The 14,784-nt window shown below is 52.8% G+C and overlaps 6 protein-coding genes across 6 annotated transcripts; 3 read left to right on the top strand and 3 right to left on the bottom strand.

The window, feature by feature from the left end:
* Positions 1–490: 490 nt before the first annotated feature.
* Aspvir_002491 (uncharacterized protein) lies at positions 491–3,423 on the top strand (the record flags this gene model as incomplete). The annotated part of the gene is made up of 4 exons (XM_043274090.1): positions 491–569; positions 641–724; positions 796–2,199; positions 2,252–3,423. 4 exons carry the CDS (start codon positions 491–493, stop codon positions 3,421–3,423), a joined length of 2,739 nt encoding a protein of 912 aa, XP_043130025.1.
* An 830-nt stretch (positions 3,424–4,253) lies between these two features.
* On the top strand, positions 4,254–7,386 carry Aspvir_002490 (glycoside hydrolase family 35 protein; the record flags this gene model as incomplete). Its single annotated transcript, XM_043274089.1, has 4 exons — positions 4,254–4,494; positions 4,558–5,634; positions 5,694–6,192; positions 6,252–7,386. The coding sequence occupies 4 exons, from the start codon at positions 4,254–4,256 to the stop codon at positions 7,384–7,386; spliced, it is 2,952 nt and encodes a 983-aa protein (XP_043130024.1).
* A 696-nt stretch (positions 7,387–8,082) lies between these two features.
* ptyA (putative tyrosine/serine protein phosphatase) lies at positions 8,083–9,255 on the top strand (the record flags this gene model as incomplete). Its single annotated transcript, XM_043274088.1, has 5 exons — positions 8,083–8,201; positions 8,265–8,301; positions 8,356–8,435; positions 8,494–8,685; positions 8,760–9,255. 5 exons carry the CDS (start codon positions 8,083–8,085, stop codon positions 9,253–9,255), a joined length of 924 nt encoding a protein of 307 aa, XP_043130023.1.
* A 298-nt stretch (positions 9,256–9,553) lies between these two features.
* Aspvir_002488 (Frag1/DRAM/Sfk1 family protein) lies at positions 9,554–10,631 on the bottom strand (the record flags this gene model as incomplete). The annotated part of the gene is made up of 5 exons (XM_043274087.1): positions 9,554–9,798; positions 9,849–10,054; positions 10,105–10,374; positions 10,437–10,518; positions 10,577–10,631. 5 exons carry the CDS (start codon positions 10,629–10,631, stop codon positions 9,554–9,556), a joined length of 858 nt encoding a protein of 285 aa, XP_043130022.1.
* Positions 10,632–11,952: 1,321 nt separating this feature from the next.
* Positions 11,953–13,125, bottom strand: Aspvir_002487 (uncharacterized protein; the record flags this gene model as incomplete). Its single annotated transcript, XM_043274086.1, has 1 exon — positions 11,953–13,125. The coding sequence occupies one exon, from the start codon at positions 13,123–13,125 to the stop codon at positions 11,953–11,955; it is 1,173 nt and encodes a 390-aa protein (XP_043130021.1).
* A 26-nt stretch (positions 13,126–13,151) lies between these two features.
* Positions 13,152–13,676, bottom strand: Aspvir_002486 (putative COPII vesicles protein Yip3; the record flags this gene model as incomplete). Its single annotated transcript, XM_043274085.1, has 1 exon — positions 13,152–13,676. One exon carries the CDS (start codon positions 13,674–13,676, stop codon positions 13,152–13,154), a length of 525 nt encoding a protein of 174 aa, XP_043130020.1.
* Between the last annotated feature and the right edge of the window lie 1,108 nt (positions 13,677–14,784).

Raw genomic sequence — 14,784 nt, 5'->3', positions numbered from 1 at the left:
TGGTCGAAAACGGAAGAGAGGCGAGACAGGAATGTGAACGTGGGATGGAAGCATCATGACTCGACCGCGAGACACCGTCGACACAACCAGCCTGAGTTTGAAAGAGCGTGTAACACTCTTCTTCTTCTCTTTCTAAACTTCATCGCAAGTTAGATTCAATTCATACGTCGACATCATGACATCAGCGAGGTGAGTTATCGACGAAGCTCAATGCTTGATCGATGATCGTTGAGAGGTAACATCCGTGGATTGGCCCTCTGCAACCGACGTCACAGACGACACACTCGTTTTCTCGACTCTCTTCCCTTAAGCTTCCGGCTGGTTCATCCCACTGGTCGTCACCACTATTGTCTCTGCCACCGACCAGATCTCTTTTTCATCATCGTCTTCCCTTCCTTCTTCCTTTTCCTTTTGACTTACTTCCATCGGGAATGCCTGTATCCGCCGTCCTTTCATACTCCCCGCATCACGGCGCCGATCTTATCTTATCATGGCTACTACTGAGTCTCATCCTGGAGTCCATCGAGTCTCCATCCAGCGTTCCCGGTCTGCCCGGCTATCTGATCAAGGTAAGTCCTGGATGAATATCTTGCACTTTCGTTTGATGAAAAATCATTTCGTTGACTCGATTATTCGACAGCTGCGACAGCTGCACTCTACGTGACACACCCCGAGCGTAGACTGTCCGTTCGAGAACCCGCTACCTTTGAATCGCAACTATTCAGTGAGAAATAACCGCCGGATCCCCGGAGATGATCTTAGAATTGTTACTGACGCCGTGTTTTCATATGACAGGAGATCCGAAAGCGACGGGCTCGCTCAACCTCAGCCATGCATCAGCGAGCGCTGCTCTTGCCCATGCGAGGAGTCATCACAAAAATTTAACACCTGACAGGCCCGGCGCAGTAGGATATCAGACTCAGGACACACGGACTGCTGGGGCGCCCGGGGCTCGACCGAGCCCGGAAGGGTACAAAGCCGCCATTACCGCAGTTAGAGACCGGAGAGCCATCACGAGCCTTCCTCCGGTGACCACTGGTTTTAAATATGACATCTCGACGACATCCGACCAAGTCTATGATAACCAGCGGGAGAGCTTGGACAGGGACAAGGCACTTCGTGCTGCTACCGGCGCGTACCGAATCAGCAGGAAGAGGGCCGACTCCGCACCCAGCAAACCTATAATGGCTCGTGAAGCGCCTTATGCTGCTTCAGCGGCTAGCAGTGTGAAGCCTGCGCCAGAAGTGGAAGACCCACTTGCACATATTGACAGCTCAGCGGAAGCCAGCAGGATTCATCACATGGCTAATGCCAACGCGCAACTTTACACTGAGCACCCTCCTGTTGGTCTCGAGGAGCAAGACCGAAAGAACGTGCTTCGAGCTGCTGCTATCTCGATGGCGCGCGATATGTACGACAGTACGGAGAAAAGAGAGGAAGCACTGACTGGAGAGCCCAGCGCAGCCCTCTACGGTGCTCAGCGAGGCCTCAGCCGCATGCGCTCCCAGCAAACCGTTCCCAAGTCTGATCCAGCGGCCCTTAAGCAGGCTATTAAAGTACAGGAAGCGGCTCAACAGCGGGCTGCGGAGAAACTGGCTAAACTCAATGAGCCAACTTATCAGGAATACTATGGGGTTGAACCTCATGTTCCGCGGCCCACCCTGTCTATCCGTCGCAGGAGAGCGTCCTTCGACTCGGACACATCAGCTGCTGATGCCGAGCGATCAAGGGAGATCAGGCACCAGATGACTAGCCTTCGATCGCGGCTCGATGCTGTGGATGAACAAAGAACGAAAGACCGTGCCAGCTTGATGGAGGCCGCAAGGCGAAATGTCAATGCGACCATCCAAGATATGGAGATGCGTGTCTACCACGAAACAGGCCGGCCTCCGCCATCGATGCAGAAAGAATGGGAGGAGACCGCACTTGAGCGCGCCCAACGTGAGGTTCAGGAACAAGAGCCTGACCGACCATACGACAGAGTCAATATTGGCGCTGAGAGATACATGGATATGGCCGACGTAGAGGCGGTCGCCCGTTCGAGGCTTCAGCCAACCTTCGATGAGATTACGGATCGTGCCGAGAAGGAGAGGGCCAGGGAATTGGAGGCTCGTCTGGATGCCGAAGAACAGAAGCGATATGAGGCCATTGCGCGTGAGCGGGAGCTTGATACGATGGCTGAGGAGAAACGCCAGCGAGGTATGTTGAGCCGCTCGAATTCTTGACTTCAGACAAGCTCATACAGAGGCAGAGATTCAAAAGCAGCAGATGAAGGAGAAAGCTACAGGAGAAAAGACATGGCTCTGGAGAAGGAAGTCGAAGCGAACACGAGACACTGAACAAAGGCCTTCGGCTGAGGAAGAGATTGATCATCACGCGGCCGGTGGAGTGGCACCTGTGCCTCAGCCTGAAGCTGCACCTCAGCCCACCACTCCTCCAGTTGAGGCTGCATCTCAGGTGGAAGCTGCCCCTGAGGCTGAAGCTCCTAAGGCCGAAGCTCCCCAGGCCGAAGCTGCCCCTGAGGCTGAAGCTCCTAAGGCCGAGGCCCCCCAGGCCGAAGCTCCCCAGGTCGAAGCTCCTCAGGTTGAAGCTCCCCAGGCTGAAGCTCCCCAGGCCGAAGCCCCTCAGGCCGAAGTCCCCCAGGCCGAAGCTCCTCAGGTTGAAGCTCCCCAGGCCGAAGCTCCCCAAGCTGAACCTGCTACTACTGAAGCTACTACCGAAGCCGAGGCACATCCCGAAGCGCCACCGGGCATTATCGACACTACCCAACCCCAGCCTGCTGAGGATGAGGAGAAGATCGTCGCGCCAGGGGCCGCCGGAGAGGAAGGACTTCCGCTTGAGCGACGGGGATCTAGACTCAAAACTTGGTTCAAAGGCCGGGTGGGTCGCCGGTCTAATGGCGTGGAACGTGAGTCTCCACGAGAGACAGAAGTCGATGGAGCAAGAAACCCAAGCACAGGGTTCGCTGGAGGTGCGGCGCTGGCGGGGACGGATTCACGCGGTGCGGCACTCCGATCTCATCCTGTCACAGGCAATGATCTTGCCACGATGCAGCAGAGAATGTCTGTTGACGAAGGCAGTTTAGGAAACGAGGCTACGCGGCATGGGTCAAGCGGCATAGCTGAGCAGCATGGTGAGAACAGGAAGCCATCACGCCTGAGATCCAGCTTCATGAAGATTGTGTCTGGCGGTTCGCAGGATAACAAGACGAACGGTGTATCGAAGCCAAGTGATGATCGACGAACTGCTTCAGAATCTGCAGAAGAGAGTGGCGTTCGTAACCCTGAAGGCTCCAACGCATCCACCGCCACAAAAGAAGAACTGCGAGAGAGCGCCGCTGATCACGGACTACCTGTGCCTCCAGCCATTGGCAAGCATGCCACCAACGGTAGTCGTGAATCGCGATTCTCCGAGGACTTGTGATGCAATCTGCCTTTGCGCACTGATATGTAACATCTGCCTTCTTGTATCTGTAATGGCCGAGCTTTGGGTCTTGCCTTTCTATACCTCGTGTCTTCTCCTTGGGCGTTCTATTGGGAGGAATGTTTTCGGGCGTCGTGGTCTGGTTATCGGGGAGGTCAAAATTTGGGGACTAATTGGGGGTTCAACGTTTCTGGCGCAATCTGTTCTAGTGACTTTAGTTATTGGTACATATTTCATGAAGTTTCAATGATATTTCTGTTATACGAGTGACGTTTTCTCTAGGAGTTGGAAGAAATGACAGCTGTCGAAGGTTATGGCGAGAGCATAATCATTCCATCACCTTTCTTTCGATTGGAACGGCTTACATTCATTCAATCTTCCGCGTCAAATCGAGAAGAATAGATGAGAGATATACCGAATAAAAACAGCAGACGAACTCATTTCGTGAGGTCTCTCATTGTCGAAATGTCTTATTCCCCCCCACAATTTCTCTCCCGAGACTTTTTCTCTCCCCCGCATTCATAGATTAAATCCTACCCAAGACAACCATCACCACCCAATCGCGCTCGTCCGTCGATCTTCCCCTGCTTTCATCGGAGAAAAGGAGCGTGCATGCTTGTTAGCTTCATCAAGCCGGCTACTACTCAATCACGAACATCCACCAATCCCTACACAGCACCGGAGTAACACTGTCACGAAAACCCGAAGATGGTCGCCGCGTCCTTCAGTCCATGCGACCTTTTTATTGTCGTGGAACCTGTCCCCCATTTCGCAGCTATGGACAAGGATAGTCGTCTCAACTGCACACTGGCGCAATTGACGAGGCGAATATGCGAGTCTTTAGCTTCCTGCTTCTGCTCCTTCTGGGTATCCTGACGGGTGATGGTTTGGTGTCAGGAACGGACAATGGCAAGACCACCGACGTGACATGGGACAAGTACAGTCTGTCCGTCAAGGGGCAGAGACTGTTTGTCTTCTCGGGTGAATTCCACTACCAGAGACTTCCTGTGCCGGAGCTGTGGTTGGATGTCTTTCAGAAATTGCGGGCCAATGGCTTCAATGCCATCTCAGGTATGAGCCTTATCCTGCATTATGCTCGGGTGAGTCCTACAGGGGACTAAAAGGGTGGGTTAGTGTACTTCTTTTGGAGCTTCCACAGCGCCTCGGAGGGCGAATTCGACTTTAAGACCGGAGCCCATGATATCCAGCGGTTGTTCGATTACGCCAAAGAAGCGGGTTTGTATGTGATCGCAAGAGCCGGCCCGTACTGCAACGCAGAGACCTCCGCTGGTGGGTTTGCCCTTTGGGCGGCGAACGGCCAGATGGGTAATGAGCGGACGAGCGATGAGGCATACTACGAAAAATGGCGGCCGTGGATCTTGGAGGTCGGCGAGATCATTGCGAAGAATCAGATCACCAACGGTGGGCCTGTGATTCTCAACCAACACGAGAATGAGCTCACGGAGACGACGTACAATCCGAACAACACCCTGGTTGTCTACATGGAACAGATTGCGCAGGTGTTTGAGGAGGCTGGGATTGTTGTTCCAAGCTCCCACAATGAAAAGGGCATGCGAGGCGTCAGCTGGTCGACAGACTATCACAACATAGGAGGCGCGGTCAACGTTTATGGCTTGGACTCGTACCCTGGTGGCCTCTCGTGCACGAATTCCAACACTGGATTCAAACTCGTGCGGACGTACTATCAATGGTTCCAGAACTACTCCTTCACGCAACCCGAGTATATACCCGAGTTCGAGGGTGGGTGGTTCCAGCCCTGGGGCGGGTCTTTCTATGACACCTGCGCCACGGAGCTGTCGCCGGAGTTTCCTGATGTCTATTACAAGAACAACATCGGCTCTCGGGTGACAATGCAGAGCATCTACATGACATACGGCGGAACCAACTGGGGCCACAGCGCCGCTCCAGTCGTGTACACCTCCTACGACTATGCCGCTCCTCTCCGCGAGACTCGAGAGATTCGCGACAAGTTGAAACAGACCAAGCTTATTGGCCTCTTCACCCGTGTGTCAACCGACCTCTTGAAGACCTATATGGAAGGGAATGGCACTGGCTACACTAGCGACAGTAGCATCTACACTTGGTCGCTTAGAAACCCCGACACAAACGCCGGATTCTACGTGCTTGCACACAGCACCAGCTCATCTCGCGATGTGACTACATTTTCCCTCAACGTCACCACCTCTGCCGGTATGCGCTCGCATGCAGACTCTGCAGACTCTTCTTGACTTGTTGCTAACCGGACTTAGGTGCCATCTCCATCCCCGACATCGAACTGAACGGTCGCCAGAGCAAGATTATAGTGACCGACTTCAATTTCGGGGATAACTCGACTCTCCTGTTTTCATCTGCTGAAGTCTTGACGTACGCCAACCTCGATGTAAATGTCCTTGTCTTCTACTTGAATGTGGGCCAGAAGGGGACCTTCGTGTTCAAGCATGAACCAAAGCTCGCCTTTCAAACATACGGCAATAGCAACATCACTGCTGCAGAGTCTAGCTACGGTACGCAGTATTCCTACACGCAGGGAGAGGGGGTCACTGCGGTGAAGTTCTCCAATGGTGTGTTGGCCTACCTACTTGACAAAGAATCTGCCTGGAATTTCTTTGCGCCTCCGACCACGTCAAGCCCGCAGGTTGCGCCCAACGAGCACATACTGGTTCAAGGACCGTACCTGGTTCGCGGGGCTTCCATCAACCACGATACCGTGGAGATCACTGGTGACAACGCAAACACCACATCTATTGAGTGAGTAAAACTGCTGGGCTTTCCGGCCCTTGTCATGAGAGAGACTGACCGTAAGACAGAGTGTACGCTGGTGACGCGCAGGTCAAGAAAGTCAAATGGAATGGGAAGACAATCAAGACAAGAAAGACTGCGTACAGAAGTCTGACCGGAACTGTACCTGGAGCGGAAGATGTTAAGGTTTCACTTCCTTCGTTGGACTCCTGGGAGGCCCAAGACACTCTTCCGGAAATCCAGCCGGATTACGACGATTCCAAATGGACTGTTTGCAACAAGACCACCTCGGTAAATGTGATTGCTCCGCTCTCTCTCCCCGTTCTCTACTCGGGTGACTACGGCTACCATGCGGGCATCAAGGTCTACCGTGGTCGTTTCGATGGGCGCAACGTAACCGGCGCGAATGTGACTGTGCAGAACGGCGCAGCCGCTGGGTGGGCAGCGTGGGTGAACGGGGAGTATGCCGGCGGATCCGCGGGTAGCCCTAGCCTTGCTGCGACGTCGGCTGTCCTTACTTTCAACAGCTCCTCGCTCAGGAATAGTGACAACGTCCTCACAGTGGTCACGGATTATACCGGCCATGATCAGAACAGCGTGGGGCCAAAGGGAACACAAAATCCGCGGGGGATCCTGGGCGCCACGTTGATTGGAGGGGGCAACTTTACATCTTGGCGCATTCAGGGCAACGCAGGTGGCGAGAGGAACATTGACCCGGTACGTGGCCCGATGAACGAGGGCGGACTGTATGGTGAGCGCATGGGCTGGCATCTGCCCGGATACAAGGTGCCCAAATCCGCGTCAAAGAGCAGCCCTCTAGACGGGGTATCCGGAGCTGAGGGTCGTTTCTACACGACCACGTTCAAGTTGAACCTCGATAAAGACCTGGATGTCCCCATCGGACTCCAGCTGGGGGCCCCCGAAGGCACACAGGCGGTAGTCCAGGTCTTCATGAACGGATATCAGTTTGGCCATTACCTCCCCCATATCGGACCGCAGAGTCTCTTCCCCTTCCCGCCAGGTGTGATCAACAACCGCGGGGAGAACACGCTGGCGATCAGCATGTGGGCGTTGACTGATGCGGGAGCGAAGCTGGACAAGGTGGAGCTGGTGGCGTATGGAAAGTATCGCAGCGGGTTCGACTTCAATCAGGACTGGAGCTATCTGCAGCCGGGCTGGAAAGACCGAAGCCAGTATGCATGAAAGGCCGCTGTCAGAAAGCCGGTTGGTAGCTTCTGGGAATGGGTTGCTGCAGTCTGGCCAGAGTCTTAGAGCACGGGAGTTGTAGATATTCGTGGGAGTATCTAGACTGTCATGGAGACAAAGAAGTGGATTAAATCATTTCGACAATTCGACTCCATATCCAGCGATTCATCCGGAGTAGAAGCCGTCGGGCCGTGACTAGTGCCTTTTTTCCTGGCTTTTTCCTTCTCCACCGCCAGTTTGAGGGGATCCGCATAGTATGCTTAATCCTGACTCCTCTGTCCAATCAATCAATTGCATCGTTCTGTCTGTCAGTCTGTCAGTTTGTCTTGTACCTTCCTTCGTCCTGATCCTCATTCTCATCCTCGTCCTCGTCCTCGCCCTCGTCATCATCTTAATTCTCATCTTCATCTCCGCAGTCTCTCGTTCTTCTGACCTAGTTCCGTCAGTTTATTGCTTCATCCGTCTATTTCTGTCATGGACACTGTATAAGACTGTAGCCTGCCTGCCCACTACCGATAGTAACCCGTCTTATTGTCTTGAACCTCGCTTCCGGTCGTTGATCCTGATTGATGGGTTAATCAAGTCACTGCTTGGATTTTGTTCTCGTTTTATCTATGATACCCATATTCGTTTCGCCCTTCTTAAACAATTTGGGCTTGCCCTTTCCCTTTATCCGTCATCTCAGCAATCGCCATGACCACCAATCTCCCCCGCCAATCCAGCATCGATCTAGACTCGGCCGATCGGCCCTTCGACAATATCATCAACTTTCGCGATGTCGGACGCTCGATCAATCAATTGATGGGATCTCGGTATGTCTTATATTGCCTTGTCATCAATTGCATTTGCTGACGGTATATGGCATGGCTGTGCAGCATCTTAAAAGAAGGTGTCCTTTTCCGAAGTGCAAGGGTGCGCATGAGACTTGGGATCTATTGTCACTGATTCATTGCTAACAAACAACAGCTAGACGATGCCTCAGAACGAGATAGACGGCGCCTAGCCGAAGAGCTACACATCTCAACCGTCCTGGATCTGAGATCGATGTATGGATGGCAAAGCGGGGCCATAGATGCATACTGATGCTGATGCTGACACTGACAGGACCGAACACGAAATGGCCACTCGGAAACTTCGCGGCGAGGATGCTCTCAACCCAGAGCAAGTGTCTCTCCCTCCTACGGAGGCAAACGAGCATCTCATGGAGATCCCCGGTGTGCAACGGTCCCTGATCAGTCTCACGGGCAGAGCGTTCGAACGGGCCCTACTATGGCGCTTGGACTGGTATAACCTCATGTATGCGCCCCCGCCCCCGCCCCCGCTTCTGCCTCTGCCTCTGCCACTTGATGTGCAGCTATTGATATGTACAGACGAGTCCTCGCCCTCGTAGCCTCGGGCTACCGCACCGAAGCGGTCACCATCGTGGGCCAGCAGGTCATGGCGCCGCGGGGCCTGATCGGGCTCGGCCAGGACACGCTGGACAGCAGCACGGCGGAGATCCGCGAGATCTTCGAGCTGCTGGTGTCCCCCGCCGCGTACCCGGTCCTCGTGCACTGCACGCAGGGCAAAGACCGCACGGGTCTGATTGTGCTTCTGCTTCTGCTCCTTGTGCCGGAGGTGTCGGCGGATGCGATCGCGGCGGACTACGTCAAGTCGGAGCCGGAGCTGGTCGTCGAGTTCGAGGAGCGCATGAAGGAGATCCGCGTGCTGGGCTTGGATGAGGAGTATACCAAGTGTCCGCCGGGGTTTACGCAGCAGATCCGGGCGCATCTGGATGCGAAATACGGCGGGGTTGAAGGGTATCTGATGTCTGTTGGGATTGATCGCGACAAGCAGGAGTTGATCAGGCAGCGGTTGCTCGCATAGCCTTCAGTCTCTTTCGTTTATTTCTATCTGACGATGGATGTACATTTAGCTGGGATATCATATTTGTAATTACGGGTGGATAGCATGCATGGATTCTAGATTTTAGCAACTTCGGACAAACGAGCAATTATATAATTAAGGCGTTGTGTGTATAGCCATGGACAAGCAACCATTAGACACCAAGGTATCTCCATCTAACATGTTCAATGCATTGTTGTACAACCAGCAACATATCAAATCAAATTAAGAAAAAGGCTATCATCAATGTGTATCGTGATTATCGTCAAGAACGCCGGTTTTAGTAACCAGTAGAGCGCTGCCCGCGGTAGTAGTTGGCGTTGGGCCCGGTAGAATCCGTCGTCAGGGGCTCCTCAACCACGTAGCCTCCATTGGCACCGTTGCGGTGAGGATGAGGAGCATTGGGGCCCTCATGGGCCATTTCGAGGCGCTTTTCACCTTGAGGGATGTGGCGACGCGTTCGCACAGAGGGTAGGAGATCGACCACAAAGGAGAGTATGTACCCGGTGAAAACGAAAGCAATAACTGCGGATATTAGCATCGAGAAATAATCGAGACGGGAATTCAGGGCATACCCCATTCCAAGACAGCGGCCACGTTTTTCTTGCCAGAGTTGCGGCGAGTGAAGATACCAAAGGCAATCGCCAGTGCGACCTCAATAATCACAAACGCGAGTTTGATCAGAAAGCTCGCGAACAAAATACGATGCTGCGAGCGATAGAAGATTCCCAGCCACAGATACTCGATGCAGATGAGCAGCGCGCTGACCAGGTATCCGACACTAAAAGTAATTAGTAATTTAGTTCTGTAAAGCGCAAAGATGCCGCTTACATGAACATGACCAGGAATCCATCGTGATAATGCGGATGATGCAGGGTATCGTAGCACGAGAGTAGGATCAATCCCAGTGCGCCAGCGACCGCGAAGAATATCGAGGCGACAGCGCAGAACTTGTCAAACCAGCCCCTGTTCGGCACCAACTGCCCGGAGTGCCGCAGCCAGCGTTCTGAAACGAAGGACAAATCCAAGAAGACAACGGTGATGACGCTGCCTGTGATGAACAGAGGTTTCAACCCCTGCGCTCCAATGTCAGATATATATCTATCATCCTTTGTCAGCGTCAAATGAACGGAAAGCGCAAGCGAAAGCACGAAATGACATACGCAATGGTTTGTCCGGCTTCCATACTGGGGTAGATAGGCGTCCCGATAACAGCCCAGTTTCCCAGCATCGCAAGCAGCGTGGCTACACAAAACTTCAAGTTAGCATCAATTTGACCAGTTCGGGGGACAGGAATCCCTACCAAGCCACATGCAAGCCGATATCACCGGAAAGATCCAAAATGACATAATCCACATGTTGTTATGCTGATCTTTTATTGGTTGACGGCTTTGTTTCGATCAAGATGTCGACGTCGGTGACACAATTTGAGAATTAGGACGGACAAGTTCGATCTCAAAAAACGACAGCCGCTCTGCTCTCTGCTATGGCAAATACCACAACACATATCGATCAGTTCAAGCCATCCTTCACTTTAAATGGGAATCGGGATCGGGCGCACCGGATACAGCGGATGTGGCTTAGATCAACTCACAGGATGTGGAAAGCTTGGCTTTGACGAATACTTTAGGCAGCGGTAAATGTAATAATGCGCGGATGACGACAATCCCTCCAATTGACTCTATGGCTGTTTGGTGTATCCCTACCTCTCGTAGTTCTGCTGGCTATTTGTGGCTCAGTGGTAACGAGGGAACAAGGGATGGGGATGAGCAAGGCAGTGGTTCAATCAAGGATGGATTAACGAATATGGTGACAGCCTAGCAGCAGCCTGAGGTCAAAGGGAAGTTAGAAAGGTAAAGGGAGGAAGAAAAAGCCAACAGAACGGTCCTTGGATACTCTGCACGCTGATCATAAATATTCATCCTCTCTGTTTATTAATATCCCGAAGGAATCAGGAATGATTTCACCACTCAGTCAGTCCATCGACGTCATCGGGCAGAGCCATTGTAGATCTCCCGGAATGCAACCGAAGGACTAGAACAGTGCTGTGCACCTTTCTATTATTATGATCCATTATTGTCGTTCATAAAGCAACTCGAGCTCGTATCGGTTCCTCTCCTCCCTGCTGTCGACTACAGCATCTTGTCGAACATCTTGGCTGTGCTCCGTAGATTACTCGTGCTATACGAAGAGTGCACAGAGCAGGCAGCAAGTATCACCTTCGGGTCCGCAGTCTCAGCCACAAACTACTCGATTCTTATGACTCTGAATTTTCTACCGTTCGCAAATCCTTGTCAATTATCCTGATAGCCATCTATCCTGCAGTTGCACGCCCTTCCATACCTTGCCTGCACAGCTGCCATGTGCACGAATTGACTCGGGATCCCATTCCGGTTACACGATACTGTTACTACCACCAGGGGGCTATTGTTCCACGGCTCCGCTCCATCACATAGTCTATTGTCTTAGAATTAATCAGAACTGAAAATTAATGTAACCTTTACCCAAGTCACCGCTCTAGTTCAGAACTCCATACGTTTTTGTTTGCCAAATACCCACTGGGCCGCCCCAACCGAAACACACAAGGGACACAGAAAGGCACAATCCATCGGGGGCGTCTCCACCAGATAAGGAAAAAGGAAATGAAGGGGCACAGAGCGGGAGTATGTATGTATGCTTTCAAGAACGACGAGACCGTGGGGGAACTGCCCTCGCGCCGACCCCGCTGGCTGCAGCAGGCCGACTCTGAAGACCAGTTGGAACTCTTCGTCGCACCACCTCGACAATGTGTATCTTGTCACCGTCATTGTCGGATTCACTGTCGTCTTCGTCACTTTCGCTACTCGAATCGCCCCTGGCCGAATTTGAGGGCGCATGCTGACGACTCAGCGGTTGGCGATCGCCAAGAAAAGTCCCAGGACTTGCCTGGTATGCCATATGGCCCGGATAGCTTTGAGATCCCGCACGGACGGTTGCGGAAGCATATGGTGCCTGGTACGGAGGCACCCACTGTGGCTCGTGAGGAAGGATGCGTGCATATGGAGGGTTCTGGAACGTCACTGGTGGAAGAGGGCTGGGGAAGGTGAGGGGAACATCCGACCGAAAATCGCGTGGAACGGATGAGTAAGTCGGCAGCCCCGACATTCGAGCTTGCGGGTTAGGCACGGTGGACGTTCGTGGTAGTACAGGAGAATGGTCCCTAGCCGAAGCGCCCGAAGCCCGCGCCCTCGACTCATACATCTCCTTCTTGTCGGTCACAAAGGTACGGGGTACGCTACCGTTTGGGGCGGTAGATCCATGCCGCATTGTCCGGAGATTTCCCAGTCCCCCATTTGTGGAGCTCTCTACTGGCCTCAGGGACCTGCTGTCGGTAGACGCTGCCTTGGGAACACTGTTTCTCTGTCCGACGTCTTCCATACCGCCAGTTTGCATCCGTTTTCGTTCGAGGGCGTCCAACTCCCGTTGCGAAAGTCGTACATTATTCTGTCCCAGTATCTGCGCGCGCCGTATCCGTTCCAGGGCCTTGTCTACCAGCCACTCTTCATCGTCTTTCATCGCTAATTGCACCGCATATGCCACCGTGCTGTCCGAATCATCATACAGATCAAAGTCTATGCCGTCGACCGAGTGCACATCGTCAGCAGATCTGTCGTGATCCTCATTGCGCCTCGGCCACCCAATCCTCCGCTGTTCAGCAGCATACAAAGCGCGACCACGTCGCAGAAGATAGTCCTCCTCAGCCCCGCTGTCAATCTCCTGAATCCGCTCATTATTAGTATCCATCCACTGAGCCGCCTGTCTCCCGCTGGATCTCCCCACTCGTGCCCCCGGTGGTCTTCCCCATCGGGGCATACCGTAAGGAGCTCGCGGCCGACCACCTAGACCGCCTCCTCGGAAAAAGCATTCTCGATTGGTTTATCCATAAATGCGGCATGACCGAAGACAGTCACGCCAGTGGCGCCGATCAGCCAGAGCGCAGTGGCTATGGGGGAAGCATAAAGTCCCAGAGGAACGGCAACAATCAGCAGACCGGTGTATAGCTGAGAGGTAGTGAATCGGGCAAAGCCCAAATCAAGATCACGGCCCTGGAGCTTGCCAATTCCGTACAGACCACCAGCAACTAACAGGATGACAAGAAGCAACGACAAATTGGTCAGCAAGCTGTATATGCTGAGCATGACAAAGACCGCGGCATAGTTGCTCGAGAAATAGGCCAGGTTGTAGTTCACACGGCTTTGAACTTCGGCGAAGTTTGCAGGCTTCGAAATGCGCTTGACGTCCAGGAACTCCGAGATGGGTCGGAGGTTGGAGAAACGCGAGGTGAGAGATTGCGAGCGGACACTGTTGAAGCGATCACCGAATCGCGAGGTAATCGCGTCAATGGGGAACTGAATCGGACTCATTGTGAAATGGTTGACAGGATGATTTCCGGATGGAAATAAGTTCTGAAGTAGTAATTGACGGTCAAGGAGAAATCGAAGAGGATTAGGAGGCAAGAAGTAGACGTGAATCGAGTCAATGAGCAGAGGAGCAAGCAAAAGGGGTGAAATAGTCCAGGTAAAAGCTGACAGGTTTATCTGGCCGGAAGATATGAGGAAGCCTAGAGAGGTAAAGAGAGAAAAATCATTGGAACCTTCAGCCTAGCCCCGTTTGGTTCGTATTTTTGGTTCCGGCGTTGGAACAGGCACAAGGCACAAGGGGCTTAGCCTGGGCAAGTGGCGTCTTTAAGTCACCGCCGTCCAAGACTCCTTCACGGAGTAGACTGGATCCCTCAAGATTGAAGATACCTAGGGAAGCAAGGACTCTTGATTCTCCTCTAGTAATGCCTAGCCTTTTGATGATAGTGGCAGTCGTAACGGTGTGAGGTTACTTTTGACTCTGCTTCACACTTCCCAAGACCCTAATAATAGAAGTGGTCGGTGCCTGGAAGCGGCAGAGTCCGCAGTCTCAAACCGCTGGTGGATTCTGGGTCGAGACAACCAAAGCCGAACCGCGAACGAGAAATTGTAGAATCAGTGATGACAGGAAAACGGCAGAGGACAACATGACAAGATCCGAACTCTCGTTCGGATTAAGCCTCCTCCATGCTCAAACCCCTTTCCTCTCTAAACATAGCCTTGTCGGGTCTGCCAGCCGAAATAGATGCCTCAGGATGCCCGGTACATCTGTAGACCGGAGTACCTTAGGTAAAGACAAAAAAGAAGGGAGTCTACGAGACTACTCTGACAGGGAAATGCTTGCATTTAAACCCATTCTATCGTCTTGATGATGAATCATACCCATCGGATTCATCACATCTAGAATCAAGATGGCTGTCGAAACCCCTCATCTCCGTATTGGATTCATTTATCCCCATGCCTAAGGCTTCAATACCATCACCATTATTGGTCCACGTATTTTTCCCTCTGCAGAGTGGATCACACGTAGCCCTCAGCGATTTCGTGTCAGTGAAGTACTTGATGCCTTAGTAACGATCTACAGAGTAGGTACTTTCGAAGCGAAGCTGGCTTC

Source organism: Aspergillus viridinutans, assembly GCF_018404265.1.
Source record: "Aspergillus viridinutans IFM 47045 DNA, scaffold_12, whole genome shotgun sequence".
Classification (NCBI taxonomy): Eukaryota; Fungi; Ascomycota; class Eurotiomycetes; order Eurotiales; family Aspergillaceae; genus Aspergillus; species Aspergillus viridinutans.
Note: the sequence above shows the minus strand (reverse complement) of the source record. Positions and strands in the feature narration are given on the sequence as shown.